General features: G+C 46.5%; 1 protein-coding gene across 1 annotated transcript in view; it reads right to left on the reverse strand.

Moving 5' to 3' along the window:
- The window catches only part of ARHGEF38 (Rho guanine nucleotide exchange factor 38), a 459,846-nt gene that overhangs the window by 298,875 nt on the left and 133,051 nt on the right, over positions 1–27,920 (reverse strand). The window contains exon 2 of the mRNA XM_086962037.1: positions 2,944–3,131. Coding sequence (XP_086818163.1) covers positions 2,944–3,131 — 188 coding nt within the window. The remainder of the gene's footprint in view (positions 1–2,943; positions 3,132–27,920) is intronic.

Here is a 27,920-nt window from a genome sequence, read left to right on the forward strand (position 1 = left end):
CTATTAATCTATCTATCGCCCTCACTCTATTAATCTATCTATCGCCCTCACTCTATTAATCTATCTATCGCCCTCACTCTATTAATCTATCTATCGCCCTCACTCTATTAATCTATCTATCGCCCTCACTCTATCAATCGCCCTCACTCTATCAATCGCCCTCACTCTATCAATCGCCCTCACTCTATCAATCGCCCTCACTCTATCAATCGCCCTCACTCTATCAATCGCCCTCACTCTATCAATCGCCCTCACTCTATCAATCGCCCTCACTCTATCAATCGCCCTCACTCTATCAATCGCCCTCACTCTATCAATCGCCCTCACTCTATCAATCGCCCTCACTCTGTCAATCGCCCTCACTCTATCTATCGCCCCTCACTCTATTAATCTATCTATCGCCCTCACTCTATCGCCCCTCACTCTATTAATCTATCTATCGCCCTCACTCTATCAATCGCCCTCACTCTATCAATCGCCCTCACTCTATCAATCGCCCTCACTCTATCAATCGCCCTCACTCTATCAATCGCCCTCACTCTATCAATCGCCCTCACTCTATCAATCGCCCTCACTCTATCAATCGCCCTCACTCTATCAATCGCCCTCACTTTATCAATCGCCCTCACTCTATCAATCGCCCTCACTCTATCTATTGCCCTCACTCTTTCTATTGCCCTCACTCTATCAATCGCCCCTCACTCTATCTATCGTCCTCACTCTATCGCCCCTCACTCTATTAATCTATTTATCGCCCTCACTCTATCGCCCCTCACTCTATTAATCTATCTATCGCCCTCACTCTATCTATCGCCCTCACTCTATCTATCGCCCTCACTCTATCTATCGCCCTCACTCTATCTATCGTCCTCACTCTATCTATCGTCCTCACTCTATCTATCGTCCTCACTCTATCTATCGTCCTCACTCTATCTATCGTCCTCACTCTATCTATCGTCCTCACTCTATCTATCGTCCTCACTCTATCTATCGTCCTCACTCTATCTATCGCCCTCACTCTATCTATCGCCCTCACTCTATTAATCTATCTATCGCCCTCACTCTATCGCCCCTCACTCTATTAATCTATTTATCGCCCTCACTCTATCTATCGTCCTCACTCTATCTATCGCCCTCACTCTATCTATCGCCCTCACTCTATTAATCTATCTATCGTCCTCACTCTATCGCCCCTCACTCTATTAATCTATTTATCGCCCTCACTCTATCGCCCCTCACTCTATTAATCTATCTATCGCCCTCACTCTATCTATCGCCCTCACTCTATCTATCGCCCTCACTCTATCTATCGCCCTCACTCTATCTATCGTCCTCACTCTATCTATCGTCCTCACTCTATCTATCGTCCTCACTCTATCTATCGTCCTCACTCTATCTATCGTCCTCACTCTATCTATCGTCCTCACTCTATCATCGTCCTCACTCTATCATCGTCCTCACTCTGTCATCGTCCTCACTCTGTCATCGCCCTCACTCTGTCATCGCCCTCACTCTGTCATCGCCCTCACTCTGTCATCGCCCTCACTCTGTCATCGCCCTCACTCTGTCATCGCCCTCACTCTGTCATCGCCCTCACTCTGTCATCGCCCTCACTCTGTCATCGCCCTCACTCTGTCATCGCCCTCACTCTGTCATCGCCCTCACTCTGTCATCGCCCTCACTCTGTCATCGCCCTCACTCTGTCATCGCCCTCACTCTGTCATCGCCCTCACTCTGTCATCGCCCTCACTCTGTCATCGCCCTCACTCTGTCATCGCCCTCACTCTGTCATCGCCCTCACTCTGTCATCGCCCTCACTCTGTCATCGCCCTCACTCTGTCATCGCCCTCACTCTGTCATCGCCCTCTATCTATCGCATCACCACAGCATCACTCAGCACCACCACAGCATCACTCAGGGGCACCACAACATCACTATGCGCTACCACAGCATCACTGAACGCCACAGCATCACTCGTTGCCACCACAACATCACTCAGCACCACCACAGCATCAATCTGTGCAACCATTCAACAACAACTGGTTCAAATATGTTCTCTTAATGTTTCAAGCTTTATTACAAATGTCACAAAAATGTGTTAATAGTTCACTTCTGTTCTTGGATTTTCGTCACAATAAAATACACTGAACATAATCTTCACAAAAGTTATTTACAAAAGTTTAAGCTATTGCCATTATAAATTACAATAACTTTTATTTAAGTATTAATTATTAAAAAATAAATAAAAGCCATTGTTATTTGTAATAGCAATACATCTAAGTCACGTAAATACAACACATATTGCATTACAAATGCTGTAGGTGTCACATTTGCGAAAGTTATAACTATTGGCATTGTAAATGACAAAGCTATTCATTTCGCTATTTTCTAAACCAACACATGAATAAAAAATGTGTCATTTACAATACCAATAGCTCAAACGTTCCTAATGCGAGACCTATTGCATTGCAAATGCTTGTTCTGCTTGTAGCTCTGTGGTAGTTCTTGTTAACGTGGCTCACCAATGCCTTTCTTTTGTCTTGCCACCTTTTGGTCAAGCTAGACATGAACAATGCTGAATTGGGTTTGCTCTACAACCAAATATAAGGATAAGTGTCTCCTTAACTATAAATGTACCATTTTAAATGGTACCTTGGTGCTGAAAAGGAGAGGAGCCTTAACTAGATGTGTACAATGGTGGTCCAGGAGGGCTGGATCAATGACAGATTTCCAGGATATCCACAAGAAATAAATGTACATGGAGTAATCTAAATGGCACTAACATCAGACACCTCTGGCCTAAACCCTGGCAAAAGAAAGCCAATCATATGTAACCCATGTCTAGAAAAGTGATGTAACCAGGTAGGAGTTAGGATGCCTGTGGAAGATGCAAAGAGAAGCTTGTGTTGCGGCCTCTGTCGCATTAAAGCCTGGGTCTCTCACCTGCTTGCTTCTTAGCGGCTGAACCACTTCCTTAATGCAGTACTCCAGATCCGTCAGATAGTCTTTTTCTGTCTGCACCAATTCCCCGATGATCTTTGACCTCTTAGCCATCATCCTCTGCAGAACTTCTTCCGGTTCGTGCGTCGGCGTTGTGGGCGCCGAGGATCCAGTCTGTGGCGCCATCTTTTCTGTAAGCAAGAAGGGTAAAGATGATGAGCTATTTAGAGTTTACATGGCAGTTTCCCACATCAGAGTATAACTGGGTGCTTATTTGCGGCTTCATCTCTGCACCTCTAAGCGCTATAATAGATGCAAGTTACCCAACTGAATGAGGAGCGGACTCACGGAGATTCGCCTTTCAGCTCTTAGCATTGAGTGCATTGCCCTCAGAGCCAGTCTACCAGTAATTTAGTGAGTGCATGTGCCATGTACAAGGCAGAATGGGGACTTCTCTATCCGAAAGGACTGAGGTGATTGGATAGAAAAAAAAATGTATATATATATATATATATATATATATATATATATATATATATAAAAAAATATACAAACACACATAAGTGGGAAAAGTGTACTTTCAGTGCCTGTTTTTACTTTAGCCATAGCCCTTCATGCAGTGGGATTGCTCTTCTATAATTCTTTTTTTTCCTATATATATCATGCTCCGTTGTACGCCAACAGCGGGGCACTTGTGGGCGGGTGCCGTGTTTGCGGTGGCGTACCGCAAAAAATATCCAGCTTCCAATCCCTCCGTATCCGTGTAGGAGGAAAAACAGCACACACGGGGCTTCGTTTTATCGCAGCAATTTTATTCCAAACAGATGCGTTTCTGAAGAATTTTCCTTCGTCAGTGTTATTACATTTTGATTTACAATCGGCATTTTTAAAGGAAAGCATACTCAATTATGGAAATTAACGAGGGACTCGCGCACCGTTCGATTTCCACGGGTGCCATCTTAACAGAGGGAAATCCCCAAGCTCAAAGACACGAAGTCTTTGCATATAAAATCATCTTAGGTAAACATCAGGTGGCAACCCAATGTTCTCAACAACGAGGGACTCGGACGGTGCGCAAGTCCCTCGTTGATTTCCATAATTAAGTATGCTTTCCTTTAAAAATGGCGATCGTAAATCAAAATGTAATAACACTGACGAAGGAAAACTCTTGCGAAACGCGTCTGTTTGGAATAAAATTGCTGCGATAAAACGAAGCCCCGTGAGTGCTGTTTTTTCTCCTACACAGATACGGAGGGATTGGAAGCTGGTTATTTTTTGCGGTACGCCACCGCAAACACGGCACCCGCCCACAAGTCCCCCACTCTTGATGTACAACGGAGCATGATTTAAATAGTGGAGGCACCGCTGCAACGCTGACCACGGGAACGACAAAGGAGCTTGGGCAAATCTGCACCGGAGACATAGGCGAACCGCTACGAAAAACGGTAAGCCGTATGGTGTGCCTGTTCTCAGTGTGGATTGGACTAAGCAGTGGGGCGAGAGGATCGAAATTGGTGGCAAACGATTTCCAAAGATAGCAAGCTCCGGGTCCGGAGTTTAGTAAATTGCATAAATACAATGTTTAGCGTTATGGAACGCAATGAGGCGGCGACCAGTATATTTAAGAAACAGAAAACGGATTATAAAGGCATGAAAAGTAATGTTACAAAGGATGTCTCCAGCGATTTATCCACACAATTTACAAAACTTGAGAGACTTTGCGAGAGAGAAGTGAGAAAGTGGTGGGAAGCCACTTCCTTACAAAATTATATTGAAGCAGAAAGGGTACAGAGAGGCTTGAGAATATACACAGTCCCAGTTTATGAGAACCCGGACCCCAAACTGTTGGAAGCATGGTCAATCATACAGCACAGTCGTGTAAAGGAATGTTGGAGATTTTAGTGCAATTCGCGTGGAGCGATCGAGATAAAGTTTTAAAGGAAATCGAGCTCCTGGAGGAAGAATTGCAAAAAAACCCGGAGAAGGACTTACAGGAACAACTGAGGGAGGCCATGAAAAAGCGCCTCTCGAAGTATGAAAATAAGATCAAACAGAGGAAGGAAGAAAAGTTCGACCGGGATGAAAGATTATGCCATGGGGCGTGTTCTCACATTTTCCCAAAAATACGACCAACCACGCAAAGAGGTAGTAAACAAAAATAAGGTTGCTACAAAGTAAACACCACAAAGAATAGAAACATCAGAATCCGATGTAACTGACAAAGAGCAATCTGAAGATGAATCAGCAGGTCCGTCTGGGAGTGTACAAAAAACTCCTTTTCAACAGGAGTTCAACATCATATGCCAATCATGGCTAAGAGGAGGCAAAACCATGCCCCCCGAGGAGGAAGAAAAACAAAGAGGGGTGGCAGGAAGAGGTCGGGCAAAACCTCCTCAAACAAACAGAGTCACAAGGAGCAAGAGGGGAAGCAGATGGTAGAAGAGACTGACAAACTGACCATCATCAACCTCACAACTAAGGTCCTAACGAAGACAGAAGAATCTGTACTTACATTGGGACTGACCTTCTGCCCACAGACTCGGATGGAATACACCCAGACAAGAAATGACCTGTTTAAATTCACTCAAAACTAAAACTCCACAGATTTTTCAAATTGAGACCTACAGTGAAGGAAGCCAGATTCCTCAAATTTCAAAGCAGTGACATTGATCTTTTATCTGTTAACGATCTAACCACTTTGGAAATTTCTACGGCAAGGAGAATTAAAGGAGGGCGACGATGTAGAACCAACACTGAGTCAACGGATAAGGTCCGTGGATGCAGAGCAAGACGCACCATCCAGTGGCCTCAAGTCTCCATCGCAATTTCTCCCACAAATGCCACATGATGCCATCAATATTTTTCAGAAGCAGTCACAAGGGACCTACTGAAATTCAGAGAGAATCTGAATCCATCTAAAAATCAAGGGAATTTAACCAAAGCACAGAGAACTGCTTTAAAAAACATGGAAGAGGACACACTTATCTACAAGCCCTCGGATAAAGGGGGCAATATAGTCCTCATGTCCCGGAAATATTATGTGGATGAAGCACTCAGACAACTGAGGAACTCAGAATGCTATGAATTACCTACTTTGACATTGTATGAGGACAGTATACGACAATTTCATGCCTTAATATAAAAATTTTAAAATGGCATGATAAACAAATGCTGGATGTGGATGAATACTTGTTTTTAAGGACCACTGATCCAACTCTACCCACTTTTTATCACCTGTCAAAGGTACATAAAAATGAAACTGAACCAACGGGTAGACCAATAGTCTCCTCATTGGGGAGCTTGACTGAAAATAGTTCTAAATTCCTGGACCATTTCTTGTTCAATGCGGTCTTAGAACTTAGATCCTATTGCAAGGACACCACAGACTTTATATGTCACATTGAAATGTTAGAGTGGCAATCTTCATATTGTTTGGTGGTCCTTGATATTACGAGTCTATGCACCTGCATTAACCACACACAGGGTCTCAATGCCATAAAATATTTCTTAAAAAAAGAGACCATTGAAATTTGCCACACACAACACCATGCTACTGGAACTCATTGAATTCTGTCTATGCAATAACATCTTTACCTTTCAGGGCGACTTGTATAGGCAGATATCGGAGACTGCGATGGGCACCTGCTTCGCCCCCAGCTACGCAAACTTGTTTGTGGGCTGATGGGAGGAGCAGGTGGCCTGGACTCCGGAGAATGAGGTATGGGCCAGCAAAATAGTGACATGACACAGGTACATTGATGACCTGTTTTTAGTGTGGAACGGCTCTAAGAATGAGGCAGTGGAGTATATACAAGTTCTTAACAACAATGAGGTCAATCTCCATTTCTCCGGGGAGGTAAGTTTGGTGGCAGCAAACTATCTGGTCCTAAGATTGGAGATTGTGGAGGGAAAAATCCCCACCTCTCTTTTTAGGAAACCCACTGCCGGAAATAGCAAGCTTCATGCGTCTAGTGGCCATCCTCAAAAATTAAAAAACAGCATTCCCTATGGTGAATTCTTAAGACTGAAGAGAAACTGTTAGAGGGAAGGCGATTTTGAGAATGCAGTGGGTGGCAGCATTGGTCGATTTCTGGCCAGAGGATATGATGCAGGACTCTTAGAAAGTACCTTAAAGAAAGTAAGAACTCTGTCTAGAAAAGAACTATTGAAACAGAAAACATACAAAAGGGTATCTAATGAGAAGTTTAGAATGATCACCACATATTCTAATGATGCAAATACACTCAGAAATAGCATGAGAAAAAATTGGCATATACTTAAAACAGACACAATAATTGCAACTGACATTCCAGCGGGACCATTAATCACCTACAGGAAGGCCCGCTCTCTGAAAGATAGTCTGGTACACAGTCACCTAGAGAGCATTGTGCCAAGGCAAGGAACCTTAAAAGATATGAATGGCTTTTTTCCCTGTGGAAGGTGCAAGGCTTGTGCCTCAAGCAAAAGGGTATTAACATACAAAATCAGAGGGTTGAGGGACGATAAAAAGATCAATAAATGTATGACATGCCAGACTACTCACGGAATATATTGCCTAATATGTCCCTGTGGATTAAACTACATAGGGAGCACCATACATATGGTAAAATTAAGAGTGTTAGAGCACATGCGTTCAATAACGAAAAAGGATTTCAGTTATCCGGCGGCGCGCCACTTTTCTGTGAAACGCAATAGTAACAGGGATCTGTTATGATATTTTAGCATAGATTGTGTGCCCCCACATGTGAGAGGAGGAGATAGAGTTCTGAAATTAAGGAGGTTAGAGTCTCGCTACATCATAGACTTGGGTACTAAATCCCCAAATGGATTGAACAGCGGGGAGGAACTGACAGTTCACCTTGGTAATTAATGATGAAATAATATTGATCATTCATTTTTTGTAATAGATGATAATTTTCAAATTGCTATTTTCATTCTTTTTCTGTACGTAATTTGTTTATTGGAAGCATTGATTTTAAGTCGATACACTGCTTTATTTATATGGAACTGAGGGAAAAGGCCAGCAACCAGCTTCAAAATGGTGGCAAATGCCAATCCTCGGCCAGACTATGTGTACTATAAATTGCATCATGTAAATATATGTTGAGAACATCGGGTTGCCACCTGATGTTTACCTAAGATGCTTTTATATGCAAAGACTACGGGTCTTTGAGCTTGGGGATTTTCCTCTGTTAAGATGGCGCCTGTGGAAATCGGACAGTGCGAGAGTCCCTCGTTGATTTCCATAAAAATGGCGATCGTAAATCAAAATGTAATAACACTGACGAAGGAAAACTCTTCCGAAACGTGTCTGTTTGGAATAAAATTGCTGCGATAAAACAAAGCCCAGTGAGTGCTGTTTTTCCTCCTACAGAGATATGGAGGGATTGGAAGCTGGAAATATATATATATATATATTATATATATATATATATATATCACTCCCAACCTCGCTCCAATAAAACAGGTATGAGCGACAGTGGGGAAGATGGCGTCGGAGTAAGACGTGCTTTTGAGTCGCTCCGGCGCCCGACCTGCTAAGCATTGTACAGCATCGCCTACGGGGCCTCGATCCGCGCCCAAATGACAACAGCAGTCGGTAGTGCTGGGCGGAGTGGTCTGGTGCTATCGGCGCCCTCCGGAGTGGTCGTGCGGCGCCATTAAGAGCTCTACAGCAACGGGCCTACTGAGCACCGACCTTGCGTACAGACGAGCCCGCCTTGGAGCGCAGTGGATCGGCGGCGGCTGGGCGGGGCTTCACGGAGCAGCGGACGTCCTCTGCCTTCTCAGCCTTCAGGCCCCCTCCGCTGCAACGGGACGTTGGTTTGGAGGTTCACCACTTGCTTTGGTCGGCTGGGAGGCTCAACGGCCGGCTACTTGGTGCAACTTGACTGTCGCACGGCCCATCCACCGGGCCCGAGCGATCGGGAGGCGGAGGGCTCAGTTGTGCACTGTGCCGAGTGACTGACTACGGCCTGGCTCTGCGAGTCCGGTCCGTCGGCTTTGCTGCCACTCCCTGGCTCCTCGGCTGGGGAACCTTTCTCGAGCGTCCATTGCTGTGCGCAGGTGCTCTTCCCTGCAGCTCGGACGGCCTTGTGCCGCTACCCCGTCGCCATGTCGACCTTGCCTCGCAAAGGAAGGACGGTGAAGGAGGGGGCCTCCAAGGCATCGCAACCACCCAACTCCCCAGGGGCGAGTGGCTCGGCGAGACAATCGGATGAGGAGGCGCCGGCCACTAAGGCCTTCATGTCGGAGCTCTTTGCCTCGATCAAGGAGGACATCTCCGAACTGCGAGCCCAACTAGCTTCGGACCTCCGTGAAGTCCGGAGGGACGTGGACGGCATTGGTGAGCAAGTGGCCGTGTTGGAAGACCATGACCTAAGTATGGCGAATGACGTCCACCAGCTACAGCAAGATGTTTTTCGCCTTACAGACCAGAACTTGAATTTGCAAGCCTACGCCGAGGACCTGGAGAACCGCTCCAGGAGAAACAACATCCGAATCAGAGCGGTCCCCTGGGACGGCGAGGCTGGTGATTTGAGGGGCTACGTGCAGGCCCTCTTCCTCCAGGTGCTTGATGAGGAGGACGTTCTAGAGATTAAACTGGACAGGGTGTATCGAGTGGGCCTGCCCAGGCGAGGGGGCCCTCCTCCAGATATCCTGGCTTGTGTTCATGACTTTCAGATCAAGGAACGCATCCTGCGGAATGCCAGGGCCCTCTCCTCCTTGACCTTCCGAGAACATCGGCCACAGTTGTTCCAGGACTTGGCGGCGTCTACCCTTCCGAAACGGAGGGAGTTCCGGCCGGTGACTGCCTATCTGAGGGAACAGGGCATCTCTTACTCTTGGGGTCACCCTTTCCGGATCATCTTCCGGTGGCAGAACCGGTTGGTGCAAATCCGCTCCTTGAAGTCCGCGAGGGAGCTGTTGGGATTGGAGGAAGACCCACCCTCGCAGGCAGCACGATCCTCGCCTTCGCGGCGCCGTCATCGCTCCTCGTCATGGCACAGAGTTGGGGCCTCCCCGGAGCGGCTGCGACCGGACCACTCCATTCGCCTGCAGGAGAGAGGATCGGCGGTGGCGTCGGTGGCCTCGGCCACTCTTGCAGATTCTCAGCAATCCTCTGGAGCGGCTTGACCCCTGATTTCTTTCATGGTTGGGCGCCGGAGCGCCTCTACTTCGACGGCCCTGGGGTACTATGGTACTTTTGGAGAAGACACCCCGGGCCTTGGCCCTGGGGGCCCCTGATCTGGTGCCCCCATCCCGATACCAGTCTGATGCGGACCGTGTGACCTGTGGCCCATTGGAACTGCTGACTGTAAACTTCAGGTTGCGGGCCTTGTGCTCTGTTTTTTTGGCTTTTGGGCTGTTTGGGGGGGGTGGGCCGGTTGGTGCTTGGCAAGCGCTTGTAGTGGCAGTACAGTTTTGGTTGGGGTTCGGGCTTGGGGGGGGTGGTGGTGGCGACCTGGTGTGTTAGCGGTATGGTGCATGTGATTACAATCCTGTTTACTCCTACGCTTCCTGAAATGCTCTGTTTGGGGGGTCCTTGGGCCCTGGTGCCTCTTTGGGCCGTTGACCGCGAGGTTCTGATTGGGCTGTGTGGCTGTTCAGGCGTATGCATGGCGTGGCTTTCTAGTTTCCCGTTATGACTATTAGCATAGGTACATGGAATGTGAAGGGCCTCAACTCCCCGCAGAAGAGGCAGAAGTTATGGAAGTATATTGTGGACCACCACTTAGACGTGGTTGCCCTTCAGGAGACCCACCTGGCTAGGAAGGATGAACTGCGGCTCCGCCACAGACAGTTCCCTCTTATCTACAGGGCGTCTGCGGCCACGAAGCATAGGGGGGTGGCCCTTCTATTCCGGGCTTCCCTGCATTTTCAGCCCCTGGGAATGAATGTTGATAAGGAGGGTCGCTGGCTGATGGTGAAGGGGGGGTTGCATGGCCGCCTCTGTACCTTTGTTGTAATGTATGCCCCAAATGCGGGTCAGAATGGCTTTTTGCAAGGCTTGCTTGATAAGGTGGGGAACTTTGTGGAGGGACACTTGATCCTGCTGGGTGACTTTAATATGGTATGGGACAGAGACCTGGACGCTTCTGGAACACGAAGGGCGGACACTGGAGTCTTTTCGGAGGAAACTAAGCGTCAGTTGGGTGATATGGGATTGGTGGATGGTTGGCGCTTTGTCCATGCACAGGCTAGAGACTACACTTTTTTCTCTAATGTTCACCGCTCGTACTCTCGCATTGATTATGTCTTGGTGGGCCAAGCTCTCCGGGGTGATATACAACTATCTAATATCTTTCCACTTTCTTTATCCGACCATAGCCTGGTGGTTCTGGGACTACACTGGGCCCCCGGGGGGGACGGTTGGCGCAAATGGTATTTCCCAGCAGCCCTGGCGAGGGATGACCTGTCCTGTAAGGCCTTACGTAAGGCAATCGGTGATTTCTTTCTTCTCAATCCCCCTTCGGACACCTCGGTGTACAACACCTGGGATGCGTGCAAGGCCTCCTTAAGGGGCACTTGCCTCGCTCTCAATGCGCGCCTGAACAAACTGAGACGCGAGGAGAGGGAGGCTCTTGAATCGGAACTTGCCACTCTGGAACAGGCCCACAAAGCGAACCCCTCCAGGGTGACTTTACGGCCCCTAACGGCGGTGCGCGGGAAGCTGAGGGCCCATTATAATAACAGGGCGGAGTTCACTCTTCTGCGCCTACGGCGTACCTCTTACTCCCAGGGCAACAAGATTGGGCGCCATCTTGCCCGGCAACTTCGTGACAAACGCAAGCGGGAATACATTGGAGGGGTGCGTGATCGCACGGGCTTGGTTCAGCACAAGGATGCGGACAAGGCGGCCATCTTTGGCCGCTTCTACGCAGCACTCTACTCGAGTGACGCTCTCGACCCGGAGGCTCAGTCCAGATTCCTGGAGGGGCTCCCTCTCCCGAAGGTCTCCAATGAATGGAACAATTTTTTGTCCTCCCCCATCACTCGGGAGTTAGTCCTGGACGCTATCAAGGCCCTGAAGCTGCATAAGGCACCTGGGCCTGATGGCTACACGGCCCTCTTCTATAAGACGTTCGCCTCGGAGATTTGTGACTACTTGGTCTCCCTCTTCAATGCTATGGCGACTGACGGTAGGACTACGGACTCCATGGCCGAAGCGCTGATCACCATAATCCCCAAACCGGGGAAGGACCCTACCTCCTGTACGTCTTATCGCCCGATAGCGCTTCTCAACCTGGACGCTAAACTGTATTCCTCCATCTTGGCGGGCAGACTGCAGGACCTCATGCCGGCCTTGATCCATCCTGACCAATCTGGTTTCATCAAAGGTCGGCAGACTCATGACAATCTGCGCCGCGTGGTACATCTCATTGAAAAGGCGGAACGATTCCGCATACCTGCGGTGCTGGTAGGGCTGGATGCGGAGAAGGCCTTCGATCGCGTGGATTGGGGGTTCCTGCACCGGACGCTGGAGGCCTTCGGATTCTCGCCCGGTTTCGTTCGCATGATCGAGGCCAATTATCGAGGTCCTACCTCCCGGGTTCTGGTCAACGGCCACAGATCCGAGAGTTTTAGCCATTCCAGGGGGACGCGCCAGGGATGTCCCCTCTCGCCCCTCCTTTTCGCCCTCAGCATCGAACCTTTGGCATTGGCGGTACGGGAAAATGAGCGGATCTTGGGGCTTCCCTTTACAGGTGAACAACATAAGATCTCGCTCTTTGCCGACGACGTCCTCCTGTCCATACGCGACCCAGCTCAGTCACTACCCCATGTCCTCTCAGTTCTCTCCGCCTACGAGGCAGTGGCGGGCTTTAAGGTTAACTTTGATAAGTCCTATATCTTGAATCTGACCCTGTCCCCAGGAGATGTGCAACAGACCCGGATGCTTACTACGCTTGCTTGGGCGTCCACGTCCCTGCTTTATTTGGGGGTGCGACTGACTTCCACCGTGGGTGCCCTGTTTCAGGCTAATTTTCCACCGATATTGTCTTCAATCCGGGCTGAACTGGAACGGTGGAAGCCCAAATTCATCTCCTGGCTTGGCAGGATTCACGCCCTCAAAATGGTTCTTCTTCCCAAACTCTTGTACCTCTTTCAGGCTTTGCCGATTCCGGTGGGGCTGGACTATTTCCGCCGATTGAAGACCGTGATGCTGAAATTTGTGTGGCAGGGTGGCCGGGCCCGGCTTCCATTTGCGGTTCTTCGGCGCCCACGCTTAGATGGGGGGGTGGGTTTCCCGGACATGCAATTGTACTACAAAGCTGCCCAACTGAGAGTTCTGGTGGAGTGGTCCCAACAACGCTCGGAAAAGCATTGGCTCCATATGGATCGGAGTGTGGCGGGCCGCTCCATATGGGATCTGGCATGGAAGCCTAAGATGGACCGGCCCAGGAACGCATACATTAGCACCCCCACGAGCACGGTATTGAAGGTGTGGGACGTGGTGAGTGGCGATGACCGCTGGACCACATTCCCGTCCCCGTTCACCCCGATTCATTTTAACCCGGCCTTCCCCCCGGCCTTGACGGAGGGTCCTTTTGAGGCTTGGAGGGAGGGCGGCTGTAGAGCCCTCACCCATCTATTTCATGGTACTGAGCCCCTCACTTTCCACAACTGTATGAGGGATTACGGGGTGCTGCCAAAGGAGCGATTTAGGCATCTCCAGCTCCTCCACTGGGCGACGTCGCCCTCAGTGGTGGATGCCGCCACCAGGCCCTTGACGACTTTCGAATCTTTCCTTCTTCGCACCTCCACCATGAAGGGAGCGATCTCTTTCCTATATAAGTTGCTATTGGACACTACTATATCTCCGAGACCGCGGTATCAGGACCATTGGGAATCTACGTTGGGAAGGGACATCTCAGCTTGTGAATGGCGGGGCCTGTGGCGGGACGTGTCGGCGCATAACCACTCCACTGATCTCAGGGAGGCCCATATGAAACTCATCTTTGATTGGTACCTGTATCCGTCTAAATTACGCCGCATATTTCCGACAGCTTCAGATAGGTGCTGGAGGGGCTGTGGAATGTTGGGGGATTTTAGCCATATCTGGTGGGACTGCCCCTCCATCAAGCCATTTTGGGCCGAGATTCTCTCGCACATGAGGGATATCTTGGGTTACCCAATCCCAGACTCCATGGCTTTTGTCCTATTAGGCCTTAGGGACCCTCTGCTCGAGCATCAAACTAGGGCGGATAAGCGTATCATGTGGTTGTGTTTGGGTGCGGCTAAGATGACCTTGGCAGCCGCCTGGAAGGCCCCGTCTGCCCCTGCTGTCTCCTTGTGGCACGCCCGCTTGTGGCGCTTGTTGAGCATGGAACGTCTCTCTGACATTTTTCTGGGTAACTTTAAGAACTTTATGCACAACTGGGGCCCACTTGTACGATTTCTGTCCCGGGGCCTTCCTTCGGCAGTGTGTCCGTCAGCACTGCGATCCCTTCATCTTTTCCAGATCTGATTGTGAGAGTGACTGTGATGGATTGTGTGTTTGGTGTCGCCACCACTGGGGGGAGGTGAATGTTGGGGTGGGATGAGGGTGGGAGGGTAGTTGGGGACGTTCTTCTTTTTTTGTCTTCTTCTTTGCGACTTACTTTACTCTTGGGATGAACACTACATCTTGCTTGGGGCTGGAGCTGCTCCCCCTCTCCAGGGACACTACCTCTACTGTTGGTACGCCTGGCATAATGTGGACGCTATGATGGGTAGGCCTCCTACCCGCGCCTCTGTTGCTTGCCCGGCCCCTGGCGTCATGGTGTGGACTTTGGAGTTTAGCTGGCCTTGCTTTGCGGACATTTCCTCTCCCCAATCATTGCTCCCCCTGTGTGGGGTTTGTGGCGGCCTGTCGCCTGTTCTTCTTTTCCTTCTCCTTTGCTCCTCTTGCTCTATACCCTTCCCCCCTTTCCGTTTCACCTTGCATACTACAAAATAAAAATTTTACAAAAAAAAAACAGGTATGAGCCGCATCCATTATGGTGAAGAAAAGCTTTATTTTGAACTAGCGTTTTCATAATATATTTCGGTCACATTGACCTTCATCAGAGGTCAGCCATAACATCCCGAGACTTCACAGCGCACCTTCAAAGTTTGTAGGTCCCCTGGTGGGCGCCGTGATGGTTAAGGCTCGGGCATGCTGTTACATGTAGAGCGAATTGTGGAGGGTGCCTGCAAGGAATAATAAATCTGCACTTTCAAAGAGTAACCCCCGAGTGCTCTGTCATATTTCTCAGTACCAGAGGAGGAATTGGAGCGTGATATATATATATATATATATATATATATATATATATATATATATATATATATATATATACATACATACATATATATCGGAATGAATGACTCATAAAAGTGTTGGGCGCTGAAGAAGGCATGTAGCCGAAATGCATTCTTGGAAAACAAGTAGGAGAGTAAGGAGTTGCGTCCGTAGTCGTCGGACGGGGAATACTCCTGATTCCCTGGTCAAGGTTCAAAAGAACAAAATGGAGGAGTACTACCCGATGAGAGTAAATGAAGGCTTTTGTCTAAACTCAGGGAACATTGTTCCTTTGTTAGGAAACCCCTCACTCACCACCTAGTGGTGACTTGCTTCATCATCGGGGCCCACCCAAGTGGCCTAGCGTCACTTGGGTGTGCTTCAACACCTGCAATTGCAGTGGAGCTGGTAGTGAAATGTGGGGTGCAAACAAAAAAGAGTGTAAGTGTTAAAATTGTCCTCGTATGCTTTTATATAGAGTTTAATAAAAAAGTAACTGGACAAAATTAAAAATATAGGTGAGACAGTAGTAGGGAAGTTACGACCTACTTATCTCTGTTTTATGTGTTGGTCGACATGTTTCTACCATCAGGGGAAAATCCCCGGTATTCCTCAGGACCAAAACAAGGAAGTGGGTGGTATGTGTCCCCTAAAAGACACACCCAGCCCTAAATCCTTGGACGACCAGAAGAAAAATAGACTTCTGGGTACGCACACCTAAAATTAAGGGTGCTGCAAAACAATGCTGGGGCTCAGGTCGAGCTGCATCAAGCAGGAGTAGGGCGCTATGCCGGTAACAACATAATAGTTGTGTTGGCGGAATCAGGCTGAGCGAGCACGGAGAAGTAGGTGATCCGCCTGATTCCGCCAACACAACTATTATGTTGTTACCGGCATAGCGTTTGTTTGAAAAGGGAAGTGCACACCAGGTTTCGTGTATTATTAGTCTGAGAGTAATTTAGACATGTGTATTGACAGTAAGAAATTCTTCAACCATATAGTTTTGATAGATGTCGTTTATTTTATTTGATTTTAGAGTATTTTTGGTTTCTTTTTCTTCCTTATCTTTTTTTGCTCATATATATTCTTTTTTGTTTATCAGATACATTAACATATACAAAACATACAAAACATTTGTCATATAAATAGTTGCTTATTTAAAATAACCACACAATCATTGTAAGAGACTTAATGTGACTGCAGAAATTATTCCTTCAACGCGTTTCGGCTGTCGCCTTCCTCAGGAAATCTGCCTTGTTCTGTACTATAGTTAGCGTGGCTTGATATTGAAGGTAACCGGCTTCCACTCTGTGCGTGTCGTTTACTTTTATGTGAAGGCCAATGGTCCAATTCTGTGTACCTTATCTATTGCTTATGAAAGGCAGGATATCTTTAGCTGTCAGTCTTGTATGCAGCGCTGCCCGAGTTGAATTCTTGGTGTATCCTTAATTTAGCGGCGGTGGTTAAAATCTCCTTCAGGTTGTCCAAAGATTTGACCATCATTATTTTCTCATTCTATTTCATGGATTTACTTGCCAGTTTGGATCGTTTTGAGCCTAGTGCTGTATTGCGGAGTCTCCTGTGCGCTGCCGCGTATTTTAGTGGAAAGATAACTACTCCGGGTGCTCTGGCTCTGGGTGCTTCTCGCTCGCTGATCTATTTTTAAAACTGATATGCGTGCATATGGCCCTTAATGTGCGTCGTCCTCGTGGTCTCTCGACTGTCACTCTCGCCAGTAGGTGATCCGCCTGATTCCGCCAACACAACTATTATGTTGTTACCGGCATAGCGCCCTACTCCTGCTTGATGCAGCTCGACCTGAGCCCCAGCATTGTTTTGCAGCACCCTTAATTTTAGGTGTGCGTACCCAGAAGTCTATTTTTCTTCTGGTCGTCCAAGGATTTAGGGCTGGGTGTGTCTTTTAGGGGACACATACCACCCACTTCCTTGTTTTGGTCCTGAGGAATACCGGGGATTTTCCCCTGATGGTAGAAACATGTCGACCAACACATAAAACAGAGATAAGTAGGCCGAAATGCATTCGCCGCCACTTTCTGCTGAAATAAACACGCTGTTTACCATGGAACCCTCTCAGGCCTCTGATCTCTTCCATTCGGAGTGATTTTCCTTCATGTTTTCTGCACCAGCCAGAGGTGCAGCACAGAGGCCCTGCTGCGCAAAGCGACCCGGACTGTCACTGGCATCACGCTGCTTCGCGGCAACTTTGCAACTCGGGGTACCGAGAAGTCTGGTGTCCGCCAATACCGTCAGGACAGCAAAAGCAGTTGGAGGTATTTTGCCACCAGTTGGGCGTTATGGCGTACATGGCTGTCCCTGCTCACTCGCTTACCTGATGGGACGGGCTGCAGCGGTACGAGAGGACTAGAGGGAGCTGTGTGTGGACTTCAGCATTATTTGGGGACTCACACGCCACGACCTGCAACGGACCAACAAGCTCACTGGCATAAATGCTTGCTCCCCCACACCACCGACCCAGTTGCAACCACATTGTGCATTCTGGGAGTTGAAGTTCTGCTCATTCACAGCAAACACGCAACAGGTGAGCAATATCAGCTAGGGGGAGGAGCTTGCTGAACTCGACCTCAAGAGGAGCAGGAGTGGGATACCGGAATGAATGACTCATAAAAGTGTTGGGCGCTGAAGAAGGCATGTAGCCGAAATGCATTCGCCGCCACTTTCTGCTGAAATAAACACGCTGTTTACCATGGAACCCTCTCAGGCCTCTGATCTCTTCCTTTCGGAGTGATTTTCCTTCATGTTTTCTGCACCAGCCAGAGGTGCAGCACAGAGGCCCTGCTGCGCAAAGCGACCCGGACTGTCACTGGCATCACGCTGCTTCGCGGCAACTTTGCAACTCTGGGTACCAAGAAGTCTGGTGTCCGCCAATACCGTCAGGACAGCAAAAGCAGTTGGAGGTATTTTGCCACCAGTTGGGCGTTATGGCGTACATGGCTGTCCCTGCTCACTTGCTTACCTGATGGGACGGGCTGCAGCGGTACGAGAGGACCAGAGGAAGCTATGTGTGGACTTTGGCATTATTTGGGGACTCACATGCCACGACCTGCAACGGACCAACAAGCTCACTGGCATAGATGCTTGCTCCCCCACACCGCTGACCCAGTTGCAACCACATTGTGCATTCTGGGAGTTGAAGTTCTGCTCATTCACAGCAAACATGCAACAGGTGAGCCATATCAGCTAGGGGGAGGAGCTTACTGAACTCGACCTCAAGAGGAGCAGGAGTGGGATACTGGAATGAATGACTCATAAAAGTGTTGGGCGCTGAAGAAGGCATGTAGCCGAAATGCATTCGCCACCACTTTCTGCTGAAATAAACACGCTGTTTCCCATGGAACCCTCTCAGGCCTCTGATCTCTTCCTTTCGGAGTGATATATATATATATATATATATATATATATATCCATACTAATATAATAAAGAGAGAGCCCAAACCTTTGAGGTGGGTAATCTCAGAAACCACAGCACCAATCACAACTCCCAATACAGCGTTGGAAAGGGCAGTTGCAGCAGAAGGACAAAGGCTATGCAGACGCCCACTATATACATTTAAAAGGTAAAATACCGTGCCTGCAAAGTAGTCCCTTGTGAGCGTGTCTGCGTTGTGCTGTGGGTGTGTTCTGGGGGCGTGACAAATGCTGAGGGCGTGTGGTACATTCCCCCTTTCATGCCATGTCTCATATCGTGTGCTAATCCCACCCTGCTCCCTTTAAATACCCCTGCACCCCATAATCATAACCCACCCTTACTCCTTAAAATACCCCAACACCCTTAAACACTAACCCGTCTTAACCCTATAAATATACCCTGTACCCCAAAACCTATCCCTAAACCCTAAAAATACCCCTGTACCCCAACACCCAAACCTAGCCCTGAACCTTAAAAATACCCCTGTACCTCAGAACCCAAATCTACCCCTGAACCCTAAAAATACCCCTGTACCCCAAAACCCAAACCTAGCCCTGAACCCTAAAAATACCCCTGTACCCCAAAACCCAAACCTAGCCCTGAACCCTAAAAATACCACTGTACCCCAAAACGCAAACCTACCCCTGAACCCTAAAATACCCCTCTACCCCAAAACCCAAACTTTGCCCTCAACCCTTAAAATACCCCTGTACCCCAAAACCCAAACCTAGCCCTGAACCCTAAAAACAATCCTGTACCCCAAAACCCAAACCTACCCCTGAACCCTAAAATACCCCTGTACTCCAAAACCCAAACCTAGCCCTGAACCCTAAAAATACTCCTGTACCCCAAAACCCAAACCTAGCCCTGAACCCTTAAAATCCCCCTGTACCCCAAAACCCATATCTATTCCTAAACCCTAAAACTACCCCTGTACCCCGTAACCCAAAACTATATCTGAACCCTTAAAATACCCAAACACCCCAAAACATATACCTCAGTAGCTCAAAACATATACCCCTATACCCATACTTACCTTATCCAAACATTAAAAAGAACATGCTTTTACCATTCATGCATTTACAACGAATTTCGTTGTAAAGGTATGCGTGGTAAAAGCATATAAAATGTAATGGCATTGCGGAGTCATGGTACTTTCGTAATGAAAGTATGCGGAGTGATGGTATGCGGAAAGAAAGTTGCGGAATAATGGGTGTTTACCCTCCCCGGTAAGTACATTGGTGGCACGGTGGCCCACATCTCCAGCAACATACTCCATATTTTTTCACCACCCATTTGAAAAATGCACAGGTCTCTCTCATTGATGGCCAGCACCGACATACACTTTTAGACACCTCCCGCCACAAGTTCTTGAATTGCGAACTTTAGAGCTGGAGAGCTACGTTCGAATCTCGGCATCAGCTCATCATCCTGTGATTCCAGGCAAATCGCTTTGTCTCCCCGTGCCTACCACAAATGAATGTGTTCTTCTGTAATGTAAATTGTGCTCATGCCATGTTGTCAAGTTCGCGCTATATAATATTGCAAGGAAAAATAAAGTAGGGAAACTCGAGTTCACACACTACTGAACGCGCACTCTTAAGTGCATCAGCAGTGCACTGTGAATCGGAGCGTTTCACAGGCCTGTCACAGATAAGAAATGCTATCAAAACTAAATTCTACAAAACAATATACTACTGGCCGGCAGCAATTCATACCCGGACAACGTCGGTACGGGCTGCTAGCATATATATATATAAATAAAGCTACCTCGACTTGCACCTACTTCGCGCACACAAGGAACGGGTACTTTCGCGGGCGGTGCCTTCCGCTTTTTATCAAAGCTCTGACTTGCCTCGTATTTTACAGGAAAGAAAAGCACTCTCATCGAAGAAGGCAAACGCCGAAACGCGTCTAGTCGCTGTGGGTTCTAAAAATAAACTTTGAACCCGCTCCTGAGAGTGCTTTTCTTTCCTGTAAAATACGAGGCAAGTCAGAGCTTTGATATAGATATATATATACACACATACACATATACATATACATACACATACACTTTATTGAGTATTCCAGATGAAAAACTCAACCTGCTTCGCGGTAGTAAATCCTGCTAACATGTCCAGCTTCCCATACAATCCAATACATATATGAAGATTTCATAATGAATGTATAAATGTAGGAGCTAGAGTCATGCACAAACGTTTATGGTCGATTGTTGGTTACATGACCTCCAGAAGTTTCAATACATATATTAGGAACAAAGATAAAAAGCAGTTAACATCCTAGATCGTCGACCTATAGAATTATTTTTTTACTAGCAAGTTTCTACAGAATGCCAAAAGGCTAGTGAAGACATAAGGAAAGTCAGCTCGAAGGTTATGACAACAGCATTGAGGCTTTGGGAGGTCTTATTCCAGCCTGGTGACTCCCACCGAGCTCTGTGCAACATCTGCGAGCTTAAGTTGTTTCACTAGAAATACCCACACATGATATCACCAGCAGTGCTACACAGCAACTTTGAAGATTATCTGGGATTAAACAATCTGCAATCAGAGAGTTAATAAATTACCAAGAGCATTGATATTTAGCTACTCCTTTCTAATTTGGGATGGGTATGGACTTCTTTACGTCTTCAGTAGTGTTAACCTTCGCAAAGACAGGATTACTAGAGTCACAAATTCATTGAGCTGCTAAAGTCCTGTGCATTCCTTTAACAAACCAGAGTATTCTGGAAGCTGTAGTATTATTTCAGATTCATCAGTCTAACACACCTGGAACACAAATATGAATGGCAAAAGTGAAGCCCTTGATTGGAAAAGTGATGTCTTGGTGACAGAGTCATCTGTAACTTTATTCATACATCTCAAAGTAAATGTAGCCTATAGGTTATGCTTGTTGCAATTAAACATCGAATTGTTGATACATTTCTGTATGAAATGGGGCTTCTGGTTGGCTAGCGGTATGCACCAAAGCCAGGAGGAACCTACCACTCTAGTCATTCAAACTAGATACACACCTAGGACAACCTGTGCTCACCCTCTGGTAGCTTGGCACAGAGCAGGCAGGCTTATTATGAGAGGCGATGTGTAAAGTATTTGTCTAACACAATCACATAGTAACACAATGAATACACCACTAAAGGACTCCACGCAGGTTTAGGAACACTAGGGAATATTTATCTGCATAAAATAAGACTAAAACAACAAAAAGCCAATCAGTAGCTCGTAAGATATTGAATTTGAATGAATCAATGCAAGAGCAGTGCTTTAAAGAACATAAATGACTTAGTTCATGGTATTGGTGCTGTAGTGAAAGCACAGTCACTACGAGCGTTATTTCAAAGTATACTTGTGACAATCGTAGCTCAAACAAGTATTGTTCGTTCTTTGTGCAAAAATCGGTTTGCTAGCCCAAGTGAATCTGGACTTAAGCCGTAAGAAAGGCAGGGCCGGCCCGTAGCAATCACTCTGTGGGCCCCCACCGCACCCAGTACCTTTAGATGCAGGCGTTGCTCACGAGCTCCAGGGCACGATGTTGCAGTCAGGCCCCACAGGCTGCGACTTTAAGTCGGCGCAGGCTCCACCAGGGTCACTCAGCAAATACGCTCACCTGCAAGGGACTGCTGAGGTATTCACTTGGTGCTGCGTTTATTCCGACATGCCCGCTCAGCTGAAAGGGCCGCGCAGAAGGGAGTTCTTTTGATGCGGATGTGGTTAAAGGAGATTAGCTGGACTAATCATCTCATCTCTGGGAGAAAGGCGGTCACAAGGAGGAAGGGCCACCGAGCAGAGCCTCTGCTAAACAAAAACTTGGTGCACTGAGCCCAGCAAGATAGTTCCCCACACACAGAGTTTTGGCTCTCCCAGAACGGAGCATTTGTATTTTGCTGAAAAGTGCGATGAGCAGGAAGTAAGCAAATTAACGAGGTCTTTGATGGTCCTGAGACCTCGGGTAGAACAGGGCGCAAGCCAGCGAGCCCTTGGAGTCACTCTGGGGCTCAGTCCTTGGTCCTTTATCAGGGCAGAGGTCAGCAGGCAGCTCAATAAAGCAGGGAAGCAGTTCATTAGAACAGTCAGGTACAGCAGAGTGGCAATCCTTCAGCACAGCAACCTTTACTCCAGCAGAGTTTCTTCCAGGTGCAGTAGTGTACTGATTTAATAGGGCCAAGGTCCTACTACTTATACTCAAAAGTGCCTTTGATTTAGGGGTGACTTCAAAAGAGCCATTTGAAGTTCACAGGGATCCCTTTCAACACAGTCCTGGCTCCAGGCTACAAGTAGGGGGTAAATCAACCCTTTGTGTGAGGGCAGGACACATCCTATGCAGATCTATGTCTGAACCACGTCTCCCTGCCCAGGAAGACTATCTGTATGCAGATGTATCCTGTCACAACCAGCCTTCCTGTGTTGTGGCTGTCTGGAGAGTATGAACAAAGTATATTTGACACCCAGCCGAGACGTGTATTGGAAGCAGGCAGCAGCCACAGAGAGCAATATTAAGAGCAGAGAAATGTCCAATTTCTAAAAGTGCCATTTCCAAAATGGTAATGCGAAGTCTAACTTTATCACTGAAAAGGATTTATCATCACCATTCCAAAGATATTAAACATGAAGGAAATACTCCTTTCCAATCTGGAATTACAGCTTAAAAGATATTTTAAGGAATGCCCAATGCTAGCCTATGGAACGAGTAGGCCTCACAGTAGTGAGAAACAAATTTAGCTAGTTTGTCACTGCCAGGACATGTATAACTTAAAAAGTACTTGTCCTGACTTTTAGTTACACAGCACCCTGCCCTTACTTAGGGCTCGCCTAAAGGGTGGCATGTGTTATAGAAGGGGAGTGTTAAGGCTTGCCAAGTGGTTTTAAATGGCAAGTCTAAGTGGCAGTAAAGTGCACACATAGATCGAGCAATGGTAGGACTTGGACAGGTTTGAAAGGCTACTTGTGTGGGTGGAACCCCAAGTGCTGCAGGCCCACTAGTAGCATTTAGAGTACATGCCCTGGGCACATACGGTACCACTTTACAAGAGACTTACAGGTTAGCTAAATATGCCAATCAAGAATACCTCGTCAACATTTTTAGGGGAGAAGCACATGCACTTTAGCACTGGTTAGCAGTGGTAAAGTGGTCAGAGTCATAAAGCCAACAAAAGATACAGCAAAAAGGTGGGTAAGACTACCCTAAGGATGACAGCTCTAACAATTTAACAGACCATGGTGTGGGGTCAGTGGGTCACTGGTCCCATCCTTATGGGCACACTGTAGTTCCTCTATGAGTAATAGAGGTTTCAAAAACGACTTTCAAGCAAGGTTCCGTTTGATTTTTTATTCGTAGGTTTCTTTATGGTGCATCATACATATTGTTCGTTATTCATTTCAATTCAGCATAACGTAGTACCATCCTTATGTATCCAATGCATTTCGGGGTTAACATACACCCCTTCATCAGGGAAAGGACACTGCAAACAGAAACATTACAATCAAAAAATGTCTAACTGAGTCGCGAAATTAAGAAAAATAAATACATTCATGCACTTTGTTGTGACCTGGGTGGTGGAGAATAGGGAGTGAGAGGGGTGGGGGGAAAAACTATGAGGTACACCGATTATTATTCCAAAGTAGTTCCATGTGATGGGGAATAATATACATGCTCAGCGCGCATCGGCTTACGTGCGTCTTGCAGTAGGTATGCTGATTGTTCTGAAATGAGAAAGGGTAGGAGCGCGTCAGTTACCGGGTAACGGTACTGCGGAATTGTTACATCTGACGCAGTGCAGTGGGGAGTTGTGAGCTCGAACTGACCTGGTTATGGTGAATAAGGTCCTCCTTTCTTCCACGCTGGTTCAGGCGGAACGCCATTAACCGCGTTTCGTTACCTTAAGGGAACACCGTCACGTGGGACAGTTGGGGGGCGTGTTCGAGAGAGTATTAAGGGACCGTGTGAAAATTCTAGTGAACAGGGGAGGATCGGGGGCGTGATGCAGTTTGGGAAATGTAGTAACCTAACGGTACGTGGACTACCTAGTGACCTGGCTGTGGGGTGGGGTCAGGTGTGACATGGGTTAAGTAACAATAAGCGGGGAAAAGAAACTTGACCCTGGTGTTGTCAGGACTGGGGAAAATTAGTATGTGAGATATCAACAGGTGCACGAGCATTTAACAAATGATAGCAAAATTAAAATTACAATTAGTCAGTATTCCTTGAGTTGGAACCTTGCTTGAAAGTCGTTTTTGAAACCTCTATTACTCATAGAGGAACTACAGTGTGCCCATAAGGATGGGACCAGTGACCCACTGACCCCACACCATGGTCTGTTAAATGTTGATGTCGAGAGACGCCTGACATCACTTGTGGAGCACCTCAAACAGTCGAATAACCTCATTCGAAAATAGCTGTGCGCCAGCCCTACCCATCGCATAGCTCTAACAATTTCCCATTAGTATGATCAGTGACCCATGCATCAAATTCTTGTTGAAACTGGAGGCTTCTTTGTCACATACTTTAATAATTGATAAGGTTTGGCATATTTTGTTCACAAAATGTCTTCAAAGTTGAACCAGATTTTTAAGAACATCGGGGTCTTAAATTGGCCATATTCCATTAGGGAGCCTTCAGCCACTTCTGTTCTTTCAGCCAGCTGCATTGTAAATCCCGGGACTTGCGGTTTTGCTTCTCCCATTTGAAGGTGGAGAAGGATAAAATATTCAGGTTCTTAAAAATAAGGTCAGGAGACAAATGCAACATTGTAAATATGCACCATAAACAGGGCCACTGGAATAATGCGATTGTGGGGCTGCAGCGATTTTCGCATAATTACAGATTTTTCGCATAATCCATCATCTGCTCCAAAATCTGCAAATTAGAAAAATAAAATTCTACCTCAAATGGTACTGAAAATGCAGTGAGACATGTCACGCAGTGAAAGGCCCTTTGCAAAACTGGACTTGCCACCTTTTTGTTGCTTATTGCTATATTTGGGTATTAAAATGTTACCAGTGAGGTGCAAGCAATGCCCAGACAGTGTTACCAAGTTTAAAAATGATGAAATAACGAAGTCATACTGTTGCAAAATGTGCAGCATTATGCTGCATAATTTGCCTTTTCTTTACACATAATTTACTCAACACTGTCACATAATTGTGTTCTCTCTTGCCGCATAATTCCGGTGGCCCTGACCATAATACTTGTCCGTAACAAAATAACGTTTTCCAGTAAATTAAATAAACTTTAAAATGAACAGAAAGCACGAAAAAAAACACACACAAAAAACAAACATAACAGAAAACAGATGTGTTTTATACTTTCAACATTTCTGTTTAGGGCAGATTAGCGGGGCCTCAAAGACTCAAGAACCCTTGTATGGTATTCTACAGAAACCTAGGATAGCTGTCAATTCGCCAAATGTTAGGAGAGTGACTTACAGCCAGTCTTTGTTTTACTGCCATAAGCAGCAAGGGTGGCGAGAAATTGGGTTCAATTTATTACATTAACCAGAGACCTCCTACTCTCAGCACAGTGCGGTTGGCTGAAAAACAGGGCTGATAGTCGCCGTCATGATGTGTAGTTACTGAAGGCCATGGACCGGGTTACCCTTTTTCCGTGTGTAATATTTGCATAAAGTCTGCAGGCAGAGAGTTTAATTTATCTGGGCTCTGGAAAAAATAATAGAAAAATAAATACAAAAATAAAGAAATACAAAAATATTTTTTGCCGAACTGCAATAGGAAGGAAATATGATGATATGACAGCTGTGTAATTGGACTGGCTACCTACAAACAATAGTTGCAGCTACGTGCTTTACCAGTAAAGGGAAAAACCATACAGGATCCTAAAGTGACTAATAATCTAGAGGTTTAAATTAGGTTAAACTGGACACCCTGATTAACCGTACATCGGGACCTATCGGGTAGTTTGACGTCCTGAGCATTCAACAAAGCAACAGAAAATCTTTTTGACACTATGGAGAAGATCCTCCATTTTCTGACTTAGTTCTATTACCCTCAAACAAGACGGCAACATCACGATCCAGTGAAATAGAACATACATCCACCTTTCTTTTCTTCTAAGAACATATACCACGAACCCCCAGTTTTTACTTGGAAAAAGTACTTTCTCTGCCCTGATGAAGGTGATAACATCTTGCTTTCACCGATTCGTGCGTAAGCCAGCAACACACATCTAAGAATCATGTCATGGAAATGACTATTCAAAACTAAAATGATGGACTAATGCCTTTTGAATGTACATACATAGGACAAACAGAATTTCTGTAATAGGTTTCTGTCTCAGATGTGGTTTATTTGTGACTATGCTTTGCACAGTATGAGAGTTAGTATGCTTGAGAGGACTGAATGGTGAGACAGGTTGAATGAGAGAATGTGTCTGATTTCACTTGTGTTTCTTTTTCTGTGGGGGTTATTGAAATAATAATCTTTCAATGGAGAAGTAACAAAATATTATGTCTTTTTTCTATCTTCAAATGTCACTGTAAAGATTTACTAGCCGTATTTTTTTTGATGAACTAATTATTTTATACAAAAAAGCAAAAAAAATAAGAGAAATAATGTTTTTTGATAAATAAAACACAATTCAAATGAAAGTCAATTCTCTTCCCTTCTCCGAGGTGTTGTACCAGTGCTGTATATTAAATATTGCCAGCAGAGCTATAGCCAATTTTCAAATTAGATAGGTCTGACAAAAGGTTCTTTATTTTTGTATTTACCCATTCCCCCTCCTCTTGGGCCTCTAAGAAATAGGGGGTACCTGAGCTTTATAGCACTCTGGAAAAAAACGAAAACAGGTTGTGGAAGTGAACTAAAAACGTATACCACATGCCAATACTTTCAGGTGAGAAGGAGTACAAGTTTTCCCTCAACGGGACTATATTTCACAAAAACACCTTTAAGTTTGAAGCACCACAGGACAACCAAGCTTATTTTAAAATTTGATGAAATGTTGACTGTTTCGGTTGTCAGCAAGTTCTCTCAGTGGTTTTCAACACAATGCAAAGCAAACTGCTCTTAATCACCAACATCTCAGTGCAAATCTAGAGCTGTCAACTAGGCCCATACAATGAGGGCGACTTTTCTCAATTCCTGTTTTTTCACCTATCAATTACATGGCACTTTGCACCAGCATAACACATGGCGAGATTTGGATCTAGCTGCTGTAGCATTCTTAGCGATGTTGCTGGAAAAAAATACAATGCTGGTTGATTGTCACTTTCATGCCATGGGGACAACTGACATCTGGGCAAATCTATTT

This window comes from Lissotriton vulgaris, chromosome 3_1 (genome assembly GCF_964263255.1).
Source record: "Lissotriton vulgaris chromosome 3_1, aLisVul1.2, whole genome shotgun sequence".
Classification (NCBI taxonomy): domain Eukaryota; kingdom Metazoa; phylum Chordata; class Amphibia; order Caudata; family Salamandridae; genus Lissotriton; species Lissotriton vulgaris.